Below are 19,890 nucleotides of genomic sequence, written 5' to 3' on the forward strand. Positions count from 1 at the left end.
TGACTATAACATTAACAGTTTTAACATGAAGTCAGTTTCGTTGATGTTATAAACTCTTCATTGATGGAAACTTGAGTGCAAAACTGTTCATGACAACTGCAGTCCTAAAGTTAGCAAGTCAACTGTAGTCCTCAGCCATAAAAGCATTACTGTAAGAGTCCAGAGCGTCCTCCAGGTGCGACTTTCGACTGTACAAACGGGGCCGTCCTCTACAGGAGTGATGCGATGAGACTCCAACCAGACACAGGGCACCAGGATGGATCAGGCAGGTCCGAGGAGCAGAAGAGGTCAGCATCTCGATCCCAGGACCGACATGTAACTCAGAGGGAGAGAGAGAAAACATGGGTTGTTAGGTACAGTATGCCCAATGTCACCTGAATAAGTAGGAACAGTATACATATTGCACTGAGTACAAGCAGAGACTCCGGCGACTAACTATGACAGCATAACTAAAAGGGGAGAGCCAGAAGGTAACACAGGCATGAGGGAGCCCCGGGACATAAAGCAGCAGCCACTACACCGTCAACAAACTCGACTGAGCAAGCGAGTGGGCGACTGACAGCATCCATACATCCCAGTTTACCAAAACACTCTGTCTGAGGATCCTCCAGATCTACTCCTTTACCTCATAAACACCATTAACAAAAGGCTTGACTAAACAGATACGCTTTCAGCCTAGACTTAAACACTGAGACTGAGTCTGATTCCCGAACATTACTTGGAAGGCTGTTCCATAACTGTGGGGCTTTGTAAGAAAAGGCTCCACCCCCTGATGTAGCCTTCACTATACAAGGTACCAGCAGATAGCCTGCACCTTTTGATCCAAGTAGGCATGGCGGGTCATAGAGGACCAGAAGTTCACTCAGGTACTGTGGTGCGAAACCATTCAGTGCTTTAAAGGTCAATAGTAGTATTTTATAATCAATACGAAATGTGATTGGGAGCCAGTGCAGTGTGGATAAGACAGGGGTGATGTGGTCATACAGTATTTTCTAGTTCTAGTAAGGACTCTTGCTGCTGCATTTTGAACTAACTGGAGCTTGTTTATGCACTTATTGGAACATCCAGACAGTAAGGCATTACAATAATCCAACCTGGAGGTAACGAAAGCATGGACTAGTTTTTCCGCGTCATGTAGTGACATTAAATTTCTTATCTTAGCAATATTTCTGAGATGAAAGAAAGCTATCCGGGTGACGTTATCAATGTGAGTTTTGAATGAAAGACTGGGGTCAATAATCACTCCGAGGTCTTTTACTGCTGCACGTGAAGAAACAGAAAGGCCATCCAGAGTCACTGTGTAATCAGAAAACTTGCTTCTAGCTGCACGTGGTCCGAGTACAAGTACTTCAGTCTTGTCAGAGTTAAGCAGAAGGAAGTTAATAAGCATCCAGTGTCCAATGTCTTTCACACATTCCTCATCAGGTTTTGCAGAAACATACAACTGTGTGTCATCAACATAACAGTGGAAACTAATACAATGTTTACGAATAATATCACCCAGAGGTAACATGTATAAAGGAAAAAAAGCAGTGGACCCAAGACAGAACCTTGTGGAACACCAAACTTTACTTCAGTACGTCTAGAAATATCACCATTTACATCAACATACTGATAGCGATCAGTTAAATAAGACCTGAGCCAGGAGAGGGTCGTTCCCTTAACTCCTACAACATTTTCTAGTCTATCCAGAAGAATGGAATGATCAATGGTATCAAATGCTGCACTAAGGTCAAGCAACACAAGCAGCGAGACACAGCCCTGATCAGACGCCAACAGTCGGTCGTTTACTACTTTAACCAGTGCTGTCTCTGTGCTATGATGAGGTCTAAATCCTGCCTGATACATTTCATGGATGTTATTCCTCTGTAAATATGAGCATAACTGCTGTGCCACAGCTTTTTCAAGGATCTTGGAGATAAAGGGGAGGTTTGATATTGGCCGAGAATTGGACAGCTGACAGGGATCAAGGTCAGGTTTTTTAATCAGGGGTTTGATTTGGGTACATAGACAATCGTAAGAGAAGAATTTATTATTTTTAGAAGCGGTTCAGCTACTTCAGGTATTATCTAGACGTGTAGGTAAGGGATCTAGTACACAAGTTGAGGCTTTTGATGCGGAGATTAACGAAAGTAATTCAGTTTCTCTAAGGGGAGTAAAACATTCTAATTGCTGATCTGATACGGTTATATTGTTAACTAGAAAAGCGCTCAGAGAGCGCAGACCTCCGCCAAGAATCCTTTAAAAAAATCCGGGATCCAGAAGGTGATCCGGATCACCGCTAAAATTTATTGGATTGTTACTTGTGCCCAGTCACACCTCTGGAAAAAATTTCAAAGCAATCCGTTCATTACTTTTTCCGTAATGTTGCTAACAGACAAACCAACAAACAAACGCTACCGAAAACATAACCTCCTTGGTGGAGGTAACGACATTGTCTGACCTTAAATTAGGAGTTTGAATTTTTTGTCGGATATTCTCATCTCATCTCATTATCTCTAGCCGCTTTATCCTGTTCTACAGGGTCGCAGGCAAGCTGGAGCCTATCCCAGCTGACTACGGGCGAAAGGCGGGGTACACCCTGGACAAGTCGCCAGGTCATCACAGGGCTGACACATATGCCGCTTTTCCACTACAAACGCGGCTGAGCCGTGCCGTGCTGAGTCGGGCTGAGTCGAGCTGAGTGGGGCTGTTGGAGTTGCATTTCGACTACAACCGTGGTGAACTGTGCTGGCTGGAAGTGGGTGGACACATTGGGTGGAGTTAGCGAAAGTGGGTGGACGTCACGTGATGTTGTTAAGCGGCGCAAACAGTGACATCAGTGATCTTTTAAGCGGTAGTCTCACGACCCGGATAGTAAACAATAAACATGGAGGACATGGAGTCGTTAGTGTTGCTGGTCTTGGTGCTGTGGCTTGTTGTCACCGACAACGCCAACAGATACTGGCAAGAGTGTATAGATGAGGCGAGGCGCATAAGGCTTCAGAAATTCTCGTAATTCTTCTTCTTCCGGGTTTACGGTGTTTACAGATCCCAGCGTGTTCGCGGGGCGTGTGTGGGCATGTGAGGACACTCCTCCTCACCAATCAGTGCACAGGGGAGTGTCTGCTCACGCCCCCAGCCCCACTCAGCTCGGTTTGGCTCGCTTCAGCCCTAATTCAAAACCGTGCGAGTTTTTGGTGCTAAGCAGGGCTGAAGCGAGCTGAGTCGTGCTGCTCTAAGGTAGTCGAAACGCGAGCCGTGTCGGGCTGAAGTGAGCTGAAAAAGGGTAGTGGAAAAGGGCCAATAGACACAGACAACCATTCACACCTATGGTCAATTTAGAGTCACCAGTTAACCTAACCTGCATGTCTTTGGACTGTGGGGGAAACCGGAGCACCCGGAGGAAACCCACGCGGACACGGGGAGAACATGCAAACCCCGCACAGAAAGGCCCTCGCCGGCCACGGGGCTCGAACCCGGACCTTCTTGCTGTGAGGCGACAGCGCTAACCACTACACCACCGTGCCGCCCTTGGATATTCTCAATTTTGTCATTAAAAAAAATTAATGAAGTTGTTGCTACTATGTACTGCAGGTGTGCATGTGTCTATAGTGGACTTATTCCTGGTTAATTTTGCTACAGTATTAAGTAGGAATCTAGGATTATTAGCGTGTGTGTGTTAGTTGTCAGGTATTAGACAGCTGGTATTAGTTCTCATGCTGGATGGGAGATAAGAGCGCGTTTACAAGCAGAAGTGTGTTTACTGGTTATTTTGCCACGCTACTTTCCCACATCTATCTCGGGTAGTGCCAGGCCTGCATTATCACACACCTGCCTACTGTACACACACACACCCATGGGGCCTGTGGGACGCTTTTAACCTTGACAACTGGTGAGAACACGCTCAATGATTAAACAGAGACAGTGTTTCTACTCGTGTTCATGTTCTCTCTCGCTCTCATGGCGTGTACACAGTGGTCTCCGTTTGAGTCCTCTTCTTTTCTTTTGTGCTGAGCAGCTGCTCTTCAAAGCACCGTGGAACAGAAAGGCGTCGGGTATGTTTGCATGCGTGGGCGTGTGAGAGGGATAGACACAGAGAGAGAGAATACATGACAGAGCTGTCTGTCATTTTTATAGCTCAGTGAGAGGGAGTGGAAACACATCCATGTACCACTTTCCTGGGTGATGCCCCCTGCTGGAGTGGCATCATGTCACGTGCGTATCCTAGTATCTGTCAGACAAAGACGTGGCATGTTGATCTCATGTAGCTACAGCAAAACTTGTATTATAAAACAGATTTTTTTTTAAAAAATGATAAATGGTATTACATTATATGAAATATTTAACATACAGGAAACTCTAGGTAGTCGCATTGTTAAATTTTTAATCAAGGACTTAAATTATTTTCGTGATAATACTGTGGAGGGGTTAAAAAAAAGTGGTTTTCTCTTCTTAAAGCTGCACACTGTAGTTTTTAAAAGTGTCTTTGGATTTGTAATAATAATAATCTTAAAGATGCCTAGTAATAAAATGCGATTTGCAGTATTGACATGAAATGAGCCACTCTCATTTCTTTATTTTAGATTATTTTGGACATTTTAGGAGCCGGGCGGCACGGTGGTGTAGTGGTTAGCGCTGTCGCCTCACAGCAAGAAGGTCCGGGTTCGAGCCCCGTGGCCGGCGAGGGCCTTTCTGTGTGGAGTTTGCATGTTCTCCCCGTGTCCGCGTGGGTTTCCTCCGGGTGCTCCGGTTTCCCCCACAGTCCAAAGACATGCAGGTTAGGTTAACTGGTGACTCTAAATTGAGCGTAGGTGTGAATGTGAGTGTGAATGGTTGTCTGTGTCTATCGCTACGTTCACACTGCAAGGCTTAATGCTCAATTCCGATTTTTTTGTGAAATCCGATTTTTTTGTGAGGTCGTTCACATTAACAAATATATGCGACTTGTATGTGATCCTCAGTATGAACGAAAAGCGACCTAAAAGTGTTCCGCATGCGAATTGCAGGATACGACGATGTCACACGCAGTGAGCATGGCCAGTGTTTACGGAAGTAAAACCGCCCGGTTGCGGTATGACCCATCCAATCTAGCTTGAATAGCTGTATCCCCCCAAATGGAAATCAGCTCCCTAACCTCTGCGTCCTTCCACTGAGAAGATTCAGAACCTTCACAGCCCGAAGCGTCCCTCGCATTGATGTCATGCGCAGGGGCGCAGATACGTTTTTTGAACTGGGGGGGACAAAAAACTGGGGGGGACAAAGCTGCCAGCAAACCAACCCCAACCCCGATATGCCTGTCAAACTTGTTGTTAGTAACCATAGCAACCAAGCTCGAGCTCGCAACCTGTGCAGTCTGCGCAGCTCAACCAACCGAATATCAGTCTTTGTTTTGTTTTATGTGAGTTGTTGCAACTATGTATACACTGCTGTGCACCTCAATAAACCGAATGGTAATTAGTCTTTTGATTTTTCCGTGAGGTTTGCCTTATGCAAAGAAAGACAGCATAGACGTTTTTTCCTCCCTATAAGTGGGGGGGGACCGAACGAAGTGAATTTAAATCTGGGTGTTGTTGTAACTTTTTTTGAGAGACCCGCCGCCTACTTCAGCGCAGAATAGTGACGTTTGTGGCTTGTTGATGACGTGTAAGTCGGATGAATGCGACCTGGCGGTTCAGACTGAAGTCGCATATGAAAAGATCGGATAGGAATCGGAATTAGGACCACATATCCAAACGGCCTGGGTCAGATTTGAAAAAAATCGGATCTGTGTCGTTCATATTGTCAATAAAAGATCGGATACAGGTCACATATGGGCGAAAAGATCGGATTTGAGTCACTTCAGCCTGCAGTGTGAACGTAGCCTTTGTGTCAGCCCTGTGATGACCTGGCGACTTGTCCAGGGTGTACCCCGCCTTTCGCCCGTAGTCAGCTGGGATAGGCTCCAGCTTGCCTGCGACCCTGTAGAACAGGATAAAGCGGCTACAGATAATAAGATGAGATAACCTGATATATATATCAAACATACCATTTCGTGAGAGGCTCTGGGAATTATTGAATCTTGGCATAAACTCACCGGAAGCGGCCATGTTTGTTGTTTCTGTCGGCGCGACCTTGGACCTGCGCATGGGCAATGTACCATGCTATCACTTGCCTCGCTAGGCATGATGCCTAGATCTATCCATACAGAAGTGACTCGAGTCGGCTGTATACAGTAGCTTGAAATTGTGACATCAGTTCATGGTATATCCAAGATATACCATGACTGACTCGCACCATATCCTTTTTTTTTTTCCCCCCGGACGTCACGAGATACATTGCTTAAATCAATGGTGGAACTATTTTATGTCACGTGAGCCATCCTTGGCCAGTCCCTGCACGGGAATCTTTTGATGACGGATCCTCTCATCTCATCTCATTATCTGTAGCCGCTTTATCCTGTTCTACAGGGTCGCAGGCAAGCTGGAGCCTATCCCAGCTGACTACGGGCGAAAGACGGGGTACACCCTGGACAAGTCGCCAGGTCATCACAGGGCTGACACATAGACACAGACAACCATTCACACTCACATTCACACCTACGGTCAATTTAGAGTCACCAGTTAACCTAACCTGCATGTCTTTGGACTGTGGGGGAAACCGGAGCACCCGAAGGAAACCCACGCGGACACGGGGAGAACATGCAAACTCCGCACAGAAAGGCCCTCGCCGGCCACAGGGCTCGAACCCGGACCTTCTTGCTGTGAGGCGACAGCGCTAACCACTACACCACTGTGCCGCCCAGGGCTATTTACTGTATGTTTATTATTTACTGATCTCAAACACATTAAGAAGGCAAGAAACTCGTCCACTAATTAACTTTTCATGAGGCACATCTGTTGTCCAAGCATTCCAGGTGACGACCTCATGAAGCTGGTACTGTAATAGTGTGCAAAGCGTCGTCAAGTGTTTTTGAAACACTTTACCATACATGTTCTATATGTTATTTCATCCTTTGATGTCTTCTACAATGTATTGATGCTTATGTATTCATACCCTTTTTGTATTTTTAGGGATTTTATATATATATATATATATATATATATATATATATATATATATATATATATCCCTCCTTATGTTAAATATTTCTTGCCAGTTGGCTGAAAACCCATTTGGCTCGGTGTTACTGGTTGCTAACGAGTTCTCACAATGACCTGATGAAAATATCTTTTTCTCTGCTGTTCTGTCTCTTCCCATTTTGACATGATCCCAGATTCATCTCCCAGTTTACATCTGGAAACTTTTGCTATTTATAGTCATGTCATCATATCAGAGGGAGCTGAGAAGACACTATGGCATTGCTGATCAAATGTTATGAAACTGGCAAAAGAAACAGAGCTGGTGTCTTTACATCCTTCACTTTTAGGGAAAAAAATCAGTTTTGCAGCTCCATAGTCTCGAGCTCTGTAGGAACGATGAGTCACCGAGTCAGTCTCGAAGTATAACTCGTCAAATGTTTGGGGGGGGGGACTCCACAATCTGAACTTGTATTAAGATCCTGGTGATCATCTACAGTGGTGCTTGAAAGTTTGTGAACCCTTTAGAATTTTCTAGATTTCTGCATAAATATGACCTAAAACATCATCAGGTTTTCACACAAGTCCTAAAAGTAGATAAAGAGAACCCAGTTAAACAAATGAGACAAAAATATTACACTTGGTCATTTATTTATTGAGGAAAATGATCCGATATTACATATCTGTGAGTGGCAAAAGTATGTGAACCTTTGCTTTCAGTATCTGGTGTGACCCCCTTGTGCAGCGGTAACTGTTGATCAGTCCTGCACACCGGCTTGGAGGAAATTTAGCCCATTCCTCCATACAGAACAGCTTCAACTCTGGGATGTTGGTGGGTTTCCTCACATGAACTGCTCGCTTCAGGTCCTTCCACAACATTGCGATTGGATTAAGGTCAGGACTTTGACGTGGCCATTCCAAAACATTAACTTTATTCTTCTTTAACCATAATTTGGTAGAACGACTTGTGTGCTTAGGGTCGTCGCTTTGCTGCATGACCCGCCTTCTCTTGAGATTCAGTTCATGGACAGATGTCCTGACATTTTCTTTTAGAATCCGTTGGTATAATTCAGAATTCATTGTTCCGTTAACGACAGCAAGCCGTCCTGGCCCAGACGCAGCAAAACGGGCCCAAACCACAATACCACCATGTTTCACAGATGGGATAAGGTTCTCATGCTGGAATGCAGCGTTTTCCTTTCTCCAAACATAACGCTTTTCATTTAAACCAAAAAGTTCTATTTTGGTCTCATCCGTCTGCAAAACATTTTTCCAGTAGCCTTCTTGTTCAGTGTTCTCCTGATGGTGGACTCATGAACATTAACATTAGCCAATGTGAGAGAGGCCTTCAGTTGCTTAGAAGTTACCCTGGGGTCCTTTGTGACCTCGCTGACTATTACACGCCTTGCTCTCAGAGTGATCTTTGTTGGTCGACCACTCCTGGGGAGGGTAACAATGGTCTTGAATTTCCTCCATTTGTACACAGTCTGTCTGACTGTGGATTGGTGGAGTCCAAACTCTTTAGAGATGGTTTTGTAACCTTTTCCAGCCTGATGAGCATCAACAACACTTTTTCTGAGGTCCTCAGAAATCTCCTTTGTTCATGCCATGATACACTTCCACAAAGATGTGTTGTGAAGACCAGACCAAGTATAATATTTTTGTCTCATTTGTTTAACTGGGTTCTCTTTATCTACTTTTAGGACTTGTGTGAAAATCTGATGTTTTAGGCCATATTTATGCAGAAATATAGAAAATTCTAAAGGGTTCACAAACTTTCAAGCACCACTCTAAGCATAAGAAAAAAACTTTATCAGAAACCTTTACAACATTTCCACTGAAAGTTATTCAGATAACATGGCAGAAATGAGGGAAATAATATCTTGCCTTCTAGAACCAGATCTTCACTTTATTCTTCCCTTGCAGTCGACTTCATCAGCTGTCACCTCGACATCTCTGCGCTCAGAGAGTAGCTGGCTGATAAAAGGCTTTTGGGGGGAAGACGACACACAAAATGCATGATCCTGATCTGTTTCCTAGCATAGAAGCAATAAAACGTGATTAAACAAACTAAACAGGGATGGATGTTTGATGTCTAAGGTGGTTAAATATGACTTTGTTTACCCTCTATGAAAATCAGTATCGCGCAATTACTTTGCAAAACGTGTCATTTTGTGCATGTAATTATCTGCACTGTTGAAATATTTCCCTATCTACAGATATCTTGCCCGTTCTATAACGGCGAGTACATTCCAAGTGTTGATTCTGTTAGTCGTCGTACGTAGACTCTTATCGTTAAGCTGGGCAGTCCGGTAACAGAGTTGACATTTCCCCACCATTTTGTGTCTTAACTCCACACGCTAACCTTAAACTAGCTATTGCATGGCATGTGTGAAAACAGAATTTTATGGATTTTAATCGTAATTGCTTTAAAAAAAAAAAAGGGACTGATTCACTCCAATATCACAATAACAGATTTGACGAATAACGAAGCTACTGCTGGTGTATCCTCAACATTTTGTTCAAATTAACGAGAGAAGAAACAGAACATACTGTACCTCACTGCCTTTCTCAAGTTTCCTGCCAGAGGAAATGACGTCTCTCGGCGCAGGTGTCATGCGTATTATTACAAGTCTTTGTGGAGTCTATGAGTCAACAGAGTTGACGAACATTAGAACGGATAAAAAAATGTTTTTATTCCTGAAATTTCACACAATACAGAAAATAGACTTTTTACGCAGTTGATTTTATACAAGTTAATAGAATAAACCCCGAAAACCAGATTGTTGGACCGAATCACTTCATGTTTATTCGAGTTGAACGTATGAATCAGGAGTCGAAGACGGCCAATAACGTTGGGGGAGGGGTCGGAGTCATGTAGTTGATGTTTTATGGATAAATTGGGTCTAAAATGTACATCAGAGCATTGCTATTGGTGAAAATTTGTCATAATTTGCATTATTGTTCAAAACTCATTCAGTAAAGATTTATTTTGTGGGAAAACAGCAAAAAGGTTTATCTCGGAGATGTGAAATGTACCCCGAATGACCCATATACGGTACATGTCTGGTTAAAAGGGTTTCCCTGCAAATGCATTTTGTGGAAAGGTATCACATGCTACTCGACAACGAAACCTAGATTACACAATAGTGCTGAAAGAAATGTGAAAAATAGCTGGGGAAATTATTAGAGGAAACCTGAAACCTTCTCTTGCAGTACTATGGCTCAGCCCATGGATCATGAAGAAAACTAGGTTATTGAAAAAAAAAAATTAAACACAGCCTAATTTTAACCATTTCCTGTGAATGTAGTTCCCATTGAGGGGGAAAAAAACGATGATGAGCTCCCACGTATGTGTGTGTTTGCCCTGCAGTCCAGTTCGAGGGGGTGGAGAAAGGCAGGATGTCTCCGACGAAAGACGGGAAATCGCGGCCACCCCAGCGCCACTCCAGCGGCTGCCTGGTCAACATGAAGATGAGTTCGGTGGAGCAGTGTATGCCGATGCTGGGCGAACGCATCGACCCTACGATGCCACTGGAGAGCCAGTTGTGAGTGTGTGAGAGATGAAGGCACAATTCATGCACCGTTTTTTGAGAAAGTTCTCATTGCAAATAATACTAATTTTTAGGACTAAAAGGTGAACGAGAACTACGGGAGACGTGATCCAAAATACATAGGGGTTATGGGCAAAAAAAAAAAAGTGTGCTAACCTGTTTGCACAACAGATTTAAGTTAAAAAAAAATTATAATCAGTTATAAAATGATGATTGTTCATCTGTTTGTCGTCTTGATTGCTTGCAAGAATTTTTTTCATTTATTTATTTTTTAATTTAAACTCGTCTTTGAAAACGGTGCATCACTACGATTGTCCAAATCATGACTGACTACTTAACGGGAACCAAACCAAGGGAACTCGCACACCTGTATGCCGATATAATAATGCACTTTTATTGCATATTAAAACAAACAAAAAGTGCTACCCAAGTGAAAAGTGCAAACGTTTCGGTCACAATCAGACCATCCTCAGTGCAAACAATTAAAAATAAAGACACACCCATATATAGACAAGGCCACGTACACGGAAAACAGGTAATAGGCCTACAACCAAGCTTGAATGGAGCACTTGCATGTGACGTCACAGCCGATCCAGATTGTGACAGACGCCATCTTGTCGGTCAAACGCCATATTCCGCCTTCTACTTCTAGTTCTACTTCTAGTTCTACTTCTGCTTTTACTTCTACCTTTTCTTCTGGAAAACCCTACTATATACAATTCTACTACAACGGCTGCGGCTACAAGCTCTCCCTACCTGTGCACGTTTTTTATGTTTTTTTGTGTGTATTTTTGCGTGTTGTTCGTCTGTACCGGATTTCAATATCCACTACAACCGTATGGACTTACTGGACATTGGTTTCCAGCAGAAAATGACGGTTTGTAGCGATTTCCATCGCATGCACGACATTCCGGACGAGAAAAAAAAAAACATTCCGGACGAGATAGTGAGACCAGCGGGGTCTCCGTGGATTGTTATCGGAAGCAAAGCGAAGGAGGCGGTGCCGGGAGCGGAAGCAAAAGCGAGGCTGCAGAGCGGCCTGTTGACTAAGCTCAGAAAACAGCCACTCAAATCTCCACTGCCAAGCCTCTACCTCTCCAACGCCAGATCCATGTAAACAAGACGGACGATTTGGAATTACAGCTGGAATTACCTTATTCTATTCTATAATCGGCTGGTCAGTGCTATACTCAATACTTAAGTGACTTACCCATCCAATGAGGATTCTTGTTTACAAAATGCCACATCTGAGTCGCTGACAAATCCTGAATTTCTGTAGAGATAACTGTCCAGAGATTTATAAGCACGCAGTGCTTCACCACTGAACAGCGAGGGAAAGTTAATGAGGGAATTATACACGTCCGGGTATTCCACTGGCAGTTCAAAATCCGGTCGTGAAAACTCCGTCCGGTAAGCCATAAGGGTCACAAATCTGTAGATCGTTTATTTTAGACATATATCTAGTTATCTGTTCATTAGAAAAATGAGCCGTGTAGTCCGTCGGTTGAAATTGATCCATTCTGTACACGAGTGCAGCAGTATTCAGCGGTGTTTTTGACCGACACGATGGCGGTTGTGTACTTTCCGGTCACGTGACTGCAAGATCTCTATACAGGTTAAGGTGCATGGATAAAGACATCCTATCATCAGTACCGTTCCTGTTATGATTTAACTAATGACATAATTTATAGTCATAACAAATGTCATAAAGAAAGAAAATAACAACAACAAAATAAATATTAATAAAAATAAATAAATAAAATTAAAAAAGAAAAAATAATTAAATAAATAAATAGAAAATAAACGCAGAAAAAAACCCATCAGACAATAAACATAAGACTAAGTGTACAAACTATTCATAGAAAACAAGTCAAGTCAAAATCATCATTCATCAGGCCTATTACCTGTTTTCCATGTACGTGGCCTTGTCTATATATGGGTGTGTCTTTATTTTTAATTGTTTGCACTGAGGATGGTCCGATTGTGACCGAAACGTTTGCACTTTTCACTTGGGTAACGCTTTTTGTTTGTTTTAATATGCAATAAAAGTGCATTATTATGTCGGCATACAGGTGTGCGAGTTCCCTTGGTTCGGTTCTAGTTATTCTGTTGGAACTTGCGCACCCATCAGGTATCAATTTTAAGGCGCGGTACCTTCATTGGAAAGCACGTTCAATGACTACTTAACGGGAAAATATCAGACCAAGGTCTTGAAAGCCTCGTGTCATTGTTTTACCTCATTAACAGGCCTAAATTGGTCCCGTGTCAACTTGGTTTGGACCGTGTTACAGCCTTGAAATGCAGGAACGGATTAACAAACGAAGTTGACCAACAAAACATGAAATATCTTGGGTCTGCAACGAAACACAAATCAAAGTCCAGCTAGCAAACACTGCTCGGTTTTAGATTTGCATTTTTCATACCATCCCAACTTTGTCCAATTTGAGGTTGCAATCGTTATAACGCGGTACCCGTCGATATGAAGTCCGATACGATTTCTTACGTAATCATAACGGTGTGTAAAATACAAATAGGATCTAACGTGTTATAAAATGTATCCACAGGTGCACGTTCTCATTTTGGTTCTCTCTCCCCTTTTTCTTTCTCGTCCTCTTCTCTCAGCTGGTATCACGGAGCAATCAGTCGAACGGACGCCGAGTCGTTGCTGAGGTTGTGTAAAGAGGCCAGTTACCTAGTCAGAAACAGCGAGACCAGCAAGAACGACTTCTCCCTCTCTCTCAAGTAAGCGCACAGCCCTGAAATACTGCACTTTACTCTTCCCTTCCACGCTCGGCAGCGTCCGGCTCTGAAATCCTGAACGCTTTGTTCCAGAAGTCCAGTTTATGTGGATATCGGATGTTTTAAACGGATATCGTACCATAGGGTAGCGTACGATTTAACACACGGTACTTTAAGCACAAATTAACGTTTTATAACAATACTCCGTTCCTGTAGCATGATTATTCTATTATCGTTGGCTCATCCGGCCAACAGGTCCATCGTCCACGTTTCACGAAAATCACTCCTTCTCTCTCAATTCTTCACCGTTTTATTCTTTTTGGCAGGAACGTAGGTCTGCCTGAGGTGCATATAGCTTCTACCCAAATTTGCATAATTGCAATTAATGAAAATATGGAGTAATTAAGCCCTAACTAGCGGTTTCTACACAAATAGCTTCGTCACCGATTTTCATTCTTTCTGCCATGAAGGTAGGGGTACCCTAGGGCAGGGCTGGGCAATTATTTTTTCCATGGGGCCACATGAGAAACAGAAAATCTTGTGGAGGGCCGGACCAAAAGGCTGAACTAAATTCTGCATAATATTAATTGTATTTCTTTATATAAAGCAGTAAATATCATTGTTTTTACAAGCTGCTAAGACTGGTAAGAGTATGGGGGGAAAACGAGGTTGCCTTACAAAAAATGTCATTTATTCAATCAAATTTCCCAAAACAATGGTTAACAAAATGTGAACGTTTGTACCATTTTTTTTTCAGTCACATTCACCCCAAAACACAATAAAGACATCACAATATCGTCTTTCTACTCCAAATATCAAGCAAGATACATCATATTATACAACCCCGATTCCAAAAAAGTTGGGACAAAGTACAAATTGTAAATAAAAACGGAATGCAATGATGTGGAAGTTTCAAAATTCCATATTTTATTCAGAATAGAACATAGATGACATCAAATGTTTAAACTGAGAAATTGTATCATTTAAAGAGAAAAATTAGGTGATTTTAAATTTCATGACAACAACACATCTCAAAAAAGTTGGGACAAGGCCATGTTTCCCACTGTGAGACATCCCCTTTTCTCTTTACAACAGTCTGTAAACGTCTGGGGACTGAGGAGACAAGTTGCTCAAGTTTAGGGATAGGAATGTTAACCCATTCTTGTCTAATGTAGGATTCTAGTTGCTCAACTGTCTTAGGTCTTTTTTGTCGTATCTTCCGTTTTATGATGCGCCAAATGTTTTCTATGGGTGAAAGATCTGGACTGCAGGCTGGCCAGTTCAGTACCCGGACCCTTCTTCTACGCAGCCATGATGCTGTAATTGATGCAGTACGTGGTTTGGCATTGTCATGTTGGAAAATGCAAGGTCTTCCCTGAAAGAGACGTCGTCTGGATGGGAGCATATGTTGCTCTAGAACCTGGATATACCTTTCAGCATTGATGGTGTCTTTCCAGATGTGTAAGCTGCCCAAGCCACACGCACTAATGCAACCCCATACCATCAGAGATGCAGGCTTCTGAACTGAGCGCTGATAACAACTTGGGTCGTCCTTCTCCTCTTTAGTCCGAATGACACGGCGTCCCTGATTTCCATAAAGAACTTCACATTTTGATTCGTCTGACCACAGAACAGTTTTCCACTTTGCCACAGTCCATTTTAAATGAGCCTTGGCCCAGAGAAGACGTCTGCGCTTCTGGATCATGTTTAGATACGGCTGCTTCTTTGAACTATAGAGTTTTAGCTGGCAACGGCAGATGGCACGGTGAATTGTGTTCACAGATAATGTTCTCTGGAAATATTCCTGAGCCCATTTTGTGATTTCCAATACAGAAGCATGCCTGTATGTGATGCAGTGCCGTCTAAGGGCCCAAAGATCACGGGCACCCAGTATGGTTTTCCGGCCTTGACCCTTACACACAGAGATTCTTCCAGATTCTCTGAATCTTTTGATGATATTATGCACTGTAGATGATGATATGTTCAAACTCTTTGCATCTTTACACTGTCGAACTCCTTTCTGATATTGCTCCACTATTTGTCGGCGCAGAATTAGGGGGATTGGTGATCCTCTTCCCATCTTTACTTCTGAGGGCCGCTGCCACTCCAAGATGCTCTTTTTATCCCCAGTCATGTTAATGACCTATTGCCAATTGACCTAATGAGTTGCAATTTGGTCCTCCAGCTGTTCCTTTTTTGTACCTTTAACTTTTCCAGCCTCTTATTGCCCCTGTCCCAACTTTTTTGAGATGTGTTGCTGTCATGAAATTTCAAATGAGCCAATATTTGGCATGAAATTTCAAAAGGTCTCACTTTCGACATTTGATATGTTGTCTATGTTCTATTGTGAATACAATATCAGTTTTTGAGATTTGTAAATTATTGCATTCCGTTTTTATGTACAATTTGTACTTTGTCCCAACTTTTTTGGAATCGGGGTTGTAATAATGATGCCCACATTTGTAGTCTAATCACCTCATTTGGTGTTTTTTATTTGTTCGGTGAGAGAAATCTCGTCTCTGTTGGTCTTTAACGAATGCATCAGAGTCAGGTTGAATGTCTGAGGTGGAGATCCGAAGCACAGCTGACAGATGATCATCAGTCGATTCGGTGTAGGAATCAGATCTACAGATCGGCTCGGGCTCCGGCGCCTGCTGGTGACGTCACACGATGTGATTGGCTGGACCGTTTGAAGGATGACGTACAAGTTTGTGGTTGGTCTGGACAAATTACGGAAGTAGTTATCGCGGGATTAGGTTTCGTGGGATTTCATGTCGCGCGCATTGCGTTTTTGTTGAACACAACTTCAAAATAAAAGCAATGCGTATTCAGTCATGCATGAGGTCAAATTAGAAAATACGTTTATTTTGTAATTTCTAATTAACCTTACGCGGGCCGGTCAGAATGAACCAAAGGGGCGGATGTGGCCCGCGGGCCGGAAAATGCCCAGGTCTGCCCTAGGGTGTATAAAAATTCTACCCAGATTTACTTAATTATAAGTAATGAATTTATGAACTAATTAGGCGGCACGGTGGTGTAGTGGTTAGCGCTGTCGCCTCACAGCAAGAAGGTCCGGGTTCGAGCCCCGTGGTCGGCGAGGGCCTTTCTGTGCGGAGTTTGCATGTTCTCCCCGTGTCCGCGTGGGTTTCCTCTGGGTGCTCCGGTTTCCCCCACAGTCCAAAGACATGCAGGTTAGGTTAACTGGTGACTCTAAATTGACCGTAGGTGTGAATGTGAGTGTGAATGGTTGTCTGTGTCTATGTGTCGGCCCTGTGATGACCTGGCGACTTGTCCAGGGTGTACCCCGCCTTTCGCCCGTAGTCAGCTGGGATAGGCTCCAGCTTGCCTGCGACCCTGTAGAACAGGATAAAGCGGCTAGAGATAATGAGATGAGAAGAACTAATTAAGCCTTAATGAGCAGTTCAACAAAAATCACCACTTCTCAATCAATTCGTCACCGTTTTGGATTCTTTCTGGCAAATAGGTCGGTACTCCTAGGGTGGATATCGCTTCTATCTATAGCTTGCAACATTTGCCCACTTTAGATCGTTCTTTCCGGACCAGACGGGGCCGGAGTGAGCTCCGCCGTCATTGAGGGGTCTCGTTAGAAAGATATATTCGTGTTTGGATTGACTACTTATGTGAAGGTTTGCGCGCGCACACACACTGCATTTTTGTAGCCAATTAGCGTTCAAGTTTGAGGAGGCGGTGTGATTATTTCAACCTTCTATTCGCACAATGCTGAACCGGAGGCGATAAACTTCCTTTACTTGTCAGCAACGTAAGCCTCATAACTTGAGGGCAAAACCGAACGTGTCTTGGCTGATTGACCACGTTTGGGGGAAAGGACGTTGGGCTTTTATTTTTGGCCGAACTTTTCGTTTTAAACAGTTCAGCTGTAATTATTTGTGGTTTGACTTTGCTCCGTAGTTTTCCCTACCCTCAGCACTTTTTTTTTTTTTTGTAGAAACGTCTCACCACCTTTTACACGGGTTTTAACGAAATGCCATCTTTATCTCTTGTTCCTATTATTTATTGCTAACATTCTTATAAATTGGGGCTTTTTTTTTTGCTTGCAGTCTCCGCTTTCTCTAACTGTCAGTCTCTGGGCCCCGCTTGCACCAGGCTTGTAAAGGAAGCTGACAGCCCCCTGGTTACTTTAAGCCGTCTCCACGAGCACAGACAGAAGTGGTTACTTTTAAGAGAGTCATCTTTAATTCACTCACCAGACAGAGATGGAGGGGGAGAGATGGAGTGAAGGAAGTGGTGAAGGCTGTCATACTAATGCACATCCTTTAAAATGAATACAACAAAAATACACGTGCTTAATGGCAGTATTCAGCAACTACCCGTATATAACAAATATTGCAACGAAATTACAGCGATGTTTTAAATAAACCTTTGACCGTGTTTATTGCACGGCTTTGTCGAATACTCTATTCCGATTGGCCGACTTCAGCATTCTATAGTCTTATTTCTGAATAACCGACCTTTTCTATGGACACGGTACTGATCAGAGATTCCGGAGGATCGCATCCAATCATGTCAATCTGCACAAGAAAAGTTTTGTTGCTTTAATAATCAAATCGACACAGTCGGCTCGTTCGCGACACCCTAAACGTTACGCCGTCAGAAAACATCACGGAAGAGTTTTATAATAGTCGTTATTATTATTATAGTCATTAAACTCTGGTGAATTGCAGAGATATCTTTGCCCGTCGGCCATAGTCGACTCGAGGCGGTCACTCGGAGGCCCGTGTCCGTTTCGAGTACCATCGTCAGAGCGGTATGCGTCCGGCCAACCTTGCGCTTTTCGTTTCCTGATGATACAGATAAGGCAGGAGAGTTTTCTAATACAACCCCGATTCCAAAAAAGTTGGGACAAAGTACAAATTGTTAAAAAAAAAATGGAATGCAATGATGTGGAAGTTTCAAAATTCCATATTTTATTCAGAATAGAACATAGATGACATATCAAATGTTTAAACTGAGAAAATGTATCATTTAAAGAGAAAAATTAGGTGATTTTAAATTTCATGACAACAACACATCTCAAATAAGTTGGGACAAGGCCATGTTTCCCACTGTGAGACATCCCCTTTTCTCTTTACAACAGTCTGTAAACGTCTGGGGACTGAGGAGACAAGTTGCTCAAGTTTAGGGATAGGAATGTTAACCCATTCTTGTCTAATGTAGGATTCTAGTTGCTCGACTGTCTTAGGTCTTTTTTGTCGTATCTTCCGTTTTATGATGCGCCAAATGTTTTCTATGGGTGAAAGATCTGGACTGCAGGCTGGCCAGTTCAGTACCCGGACCCTTCTTCTACGCAGCCATGATGCTGTAATTGATGCAGGATGTGGTTTGGCATTGTCATGTTGGAAAATGCAAGGTCTTCCCTGAAAGAGACGTCATCTGGATGGGAGCATATGTTGCTCTAGAACCTGGATATACCTTTCAGCATTGATGGTGTCTTTCCAGATGTGTAAGCTGCCCATGCCACACGCACTAATGCAACCCCATACCATCAGAGATGCAGGCTTCTGAACGGAGCGCTGATAACAACTTGGGTCGTCCTTCTCCTCTTTAGTCCGAATGACACGGCGTCCCTGATTTCCATAAAGAACTTCACATTTTGATTCGTCTGACCACAGAACAGTTTTCCACTTTGCCACAGTCCATTTTAAATGAGCCTTGGCCCAGAGAAGACGTTTGCGCTTCTGGATCGTGTTTAGATACGGCTGCTTCTTTGAACTATAGAGTTTTAGCTGGCAACGGTGAATTGTGTTCACAGATAATGTTCTCTGGAAATATTCCTGAGCTCATTTTGTGATTTCCAATACAGAAGCATGCCTGTATGTGATGCAGTGCCGTCTAAGGACCCGAAGATCACGGGCACCCAGTATGGTTTTCCGGCCTTGACCCTTACGCACAGAGATTCTTCCAGATTCTCTGAACCTTTTGATGATATTATGCACTGTAGATGATGATATGTTCAAACTCTTTGCAATTTTACACTGTCGAACTCCTTTCTGATATTGCTTCACTATTTGTCGGCGCAGAATTAGGGGGATTGGTGATCCTCTTCCCATCTTTACTTCTGAGAGCCGCTGCCACTCCAAGATGCTCTTTTTATACCCAGTCATGTTAATGACCTATTGCCAATTGACCTAATGAGTTGCAATTTGGTCCTCCAGCTGTTCCTTTTTTGTACCTTTAACTTTTCCAGCCTCTTATTGCCCCTGTCCCAACTTTTTTGAGATGTGTTGCTGTCATGAAGTTTCAAATGAGCCAATATTTGGCATGAAATTTCAAAATGTCTCACTTTCGACATTTGATATGTTGTCTATGTTCTATTGTGAATACAATATCAGTTTTTGAGATTTGTAAATTATTGCATTCCGTTTTTATTTACAATTTGTACTTTGTCCCAACTTTTTTGGAATTGGGGTTGTATTAATTTTAATGTTCGGTTTAGCCTGAAGTAAGAAGGCTCGAGAGTTTACGTTGCTATGAACGCACTTCCAACTGTAGAAATACAGTATAACGGACTTATTTTTTAA

At 43.0% G+C, this 19,890-nt stretch overlaps 1 protein-coding gene across 2 annotated transcripts in view; it reads left to right on the forward strand.

The window, feature by feature from the left end:
- Positions 1–19,890, forward strand: part of zgc:158464 (uncharacterized protein LOC791139 homolog) — a 437,335-nt gene that overhangs the window by 387,442 nt on the left and 30,003 nt on the right. For both annotated transcript variants that reach the window (XM_060923332.1, XM_060923334.1), the window contains 2 exons: positions 10,411–10,585; positions 13,214–13,333. In XM_060923332.1, the coding sequence (XP_060779315.1) occupies positions 10,411–10,585; positions 13,214–13,333 (295 nt within the window). The remainder of the gene's footprint in view (positions 1–10,410; positions 10,586–13,213; positions 13,334–19,890) is intronic.

This window comes from Neoarius graeffei, chromosome 6, assembly GCF_027579695.1.
Source record: "Neoarius graeffei isolate fNeoGra1 chromosome 6, fNeoGra1.pri, whole genome shotgun sequence".
Taxonomy (NCBI): Eukaryota; Metazoa; Chordata; class Actinopteri; order Siluriformes; family Ariidae; genus Neoarius; species Neoarius graeffei.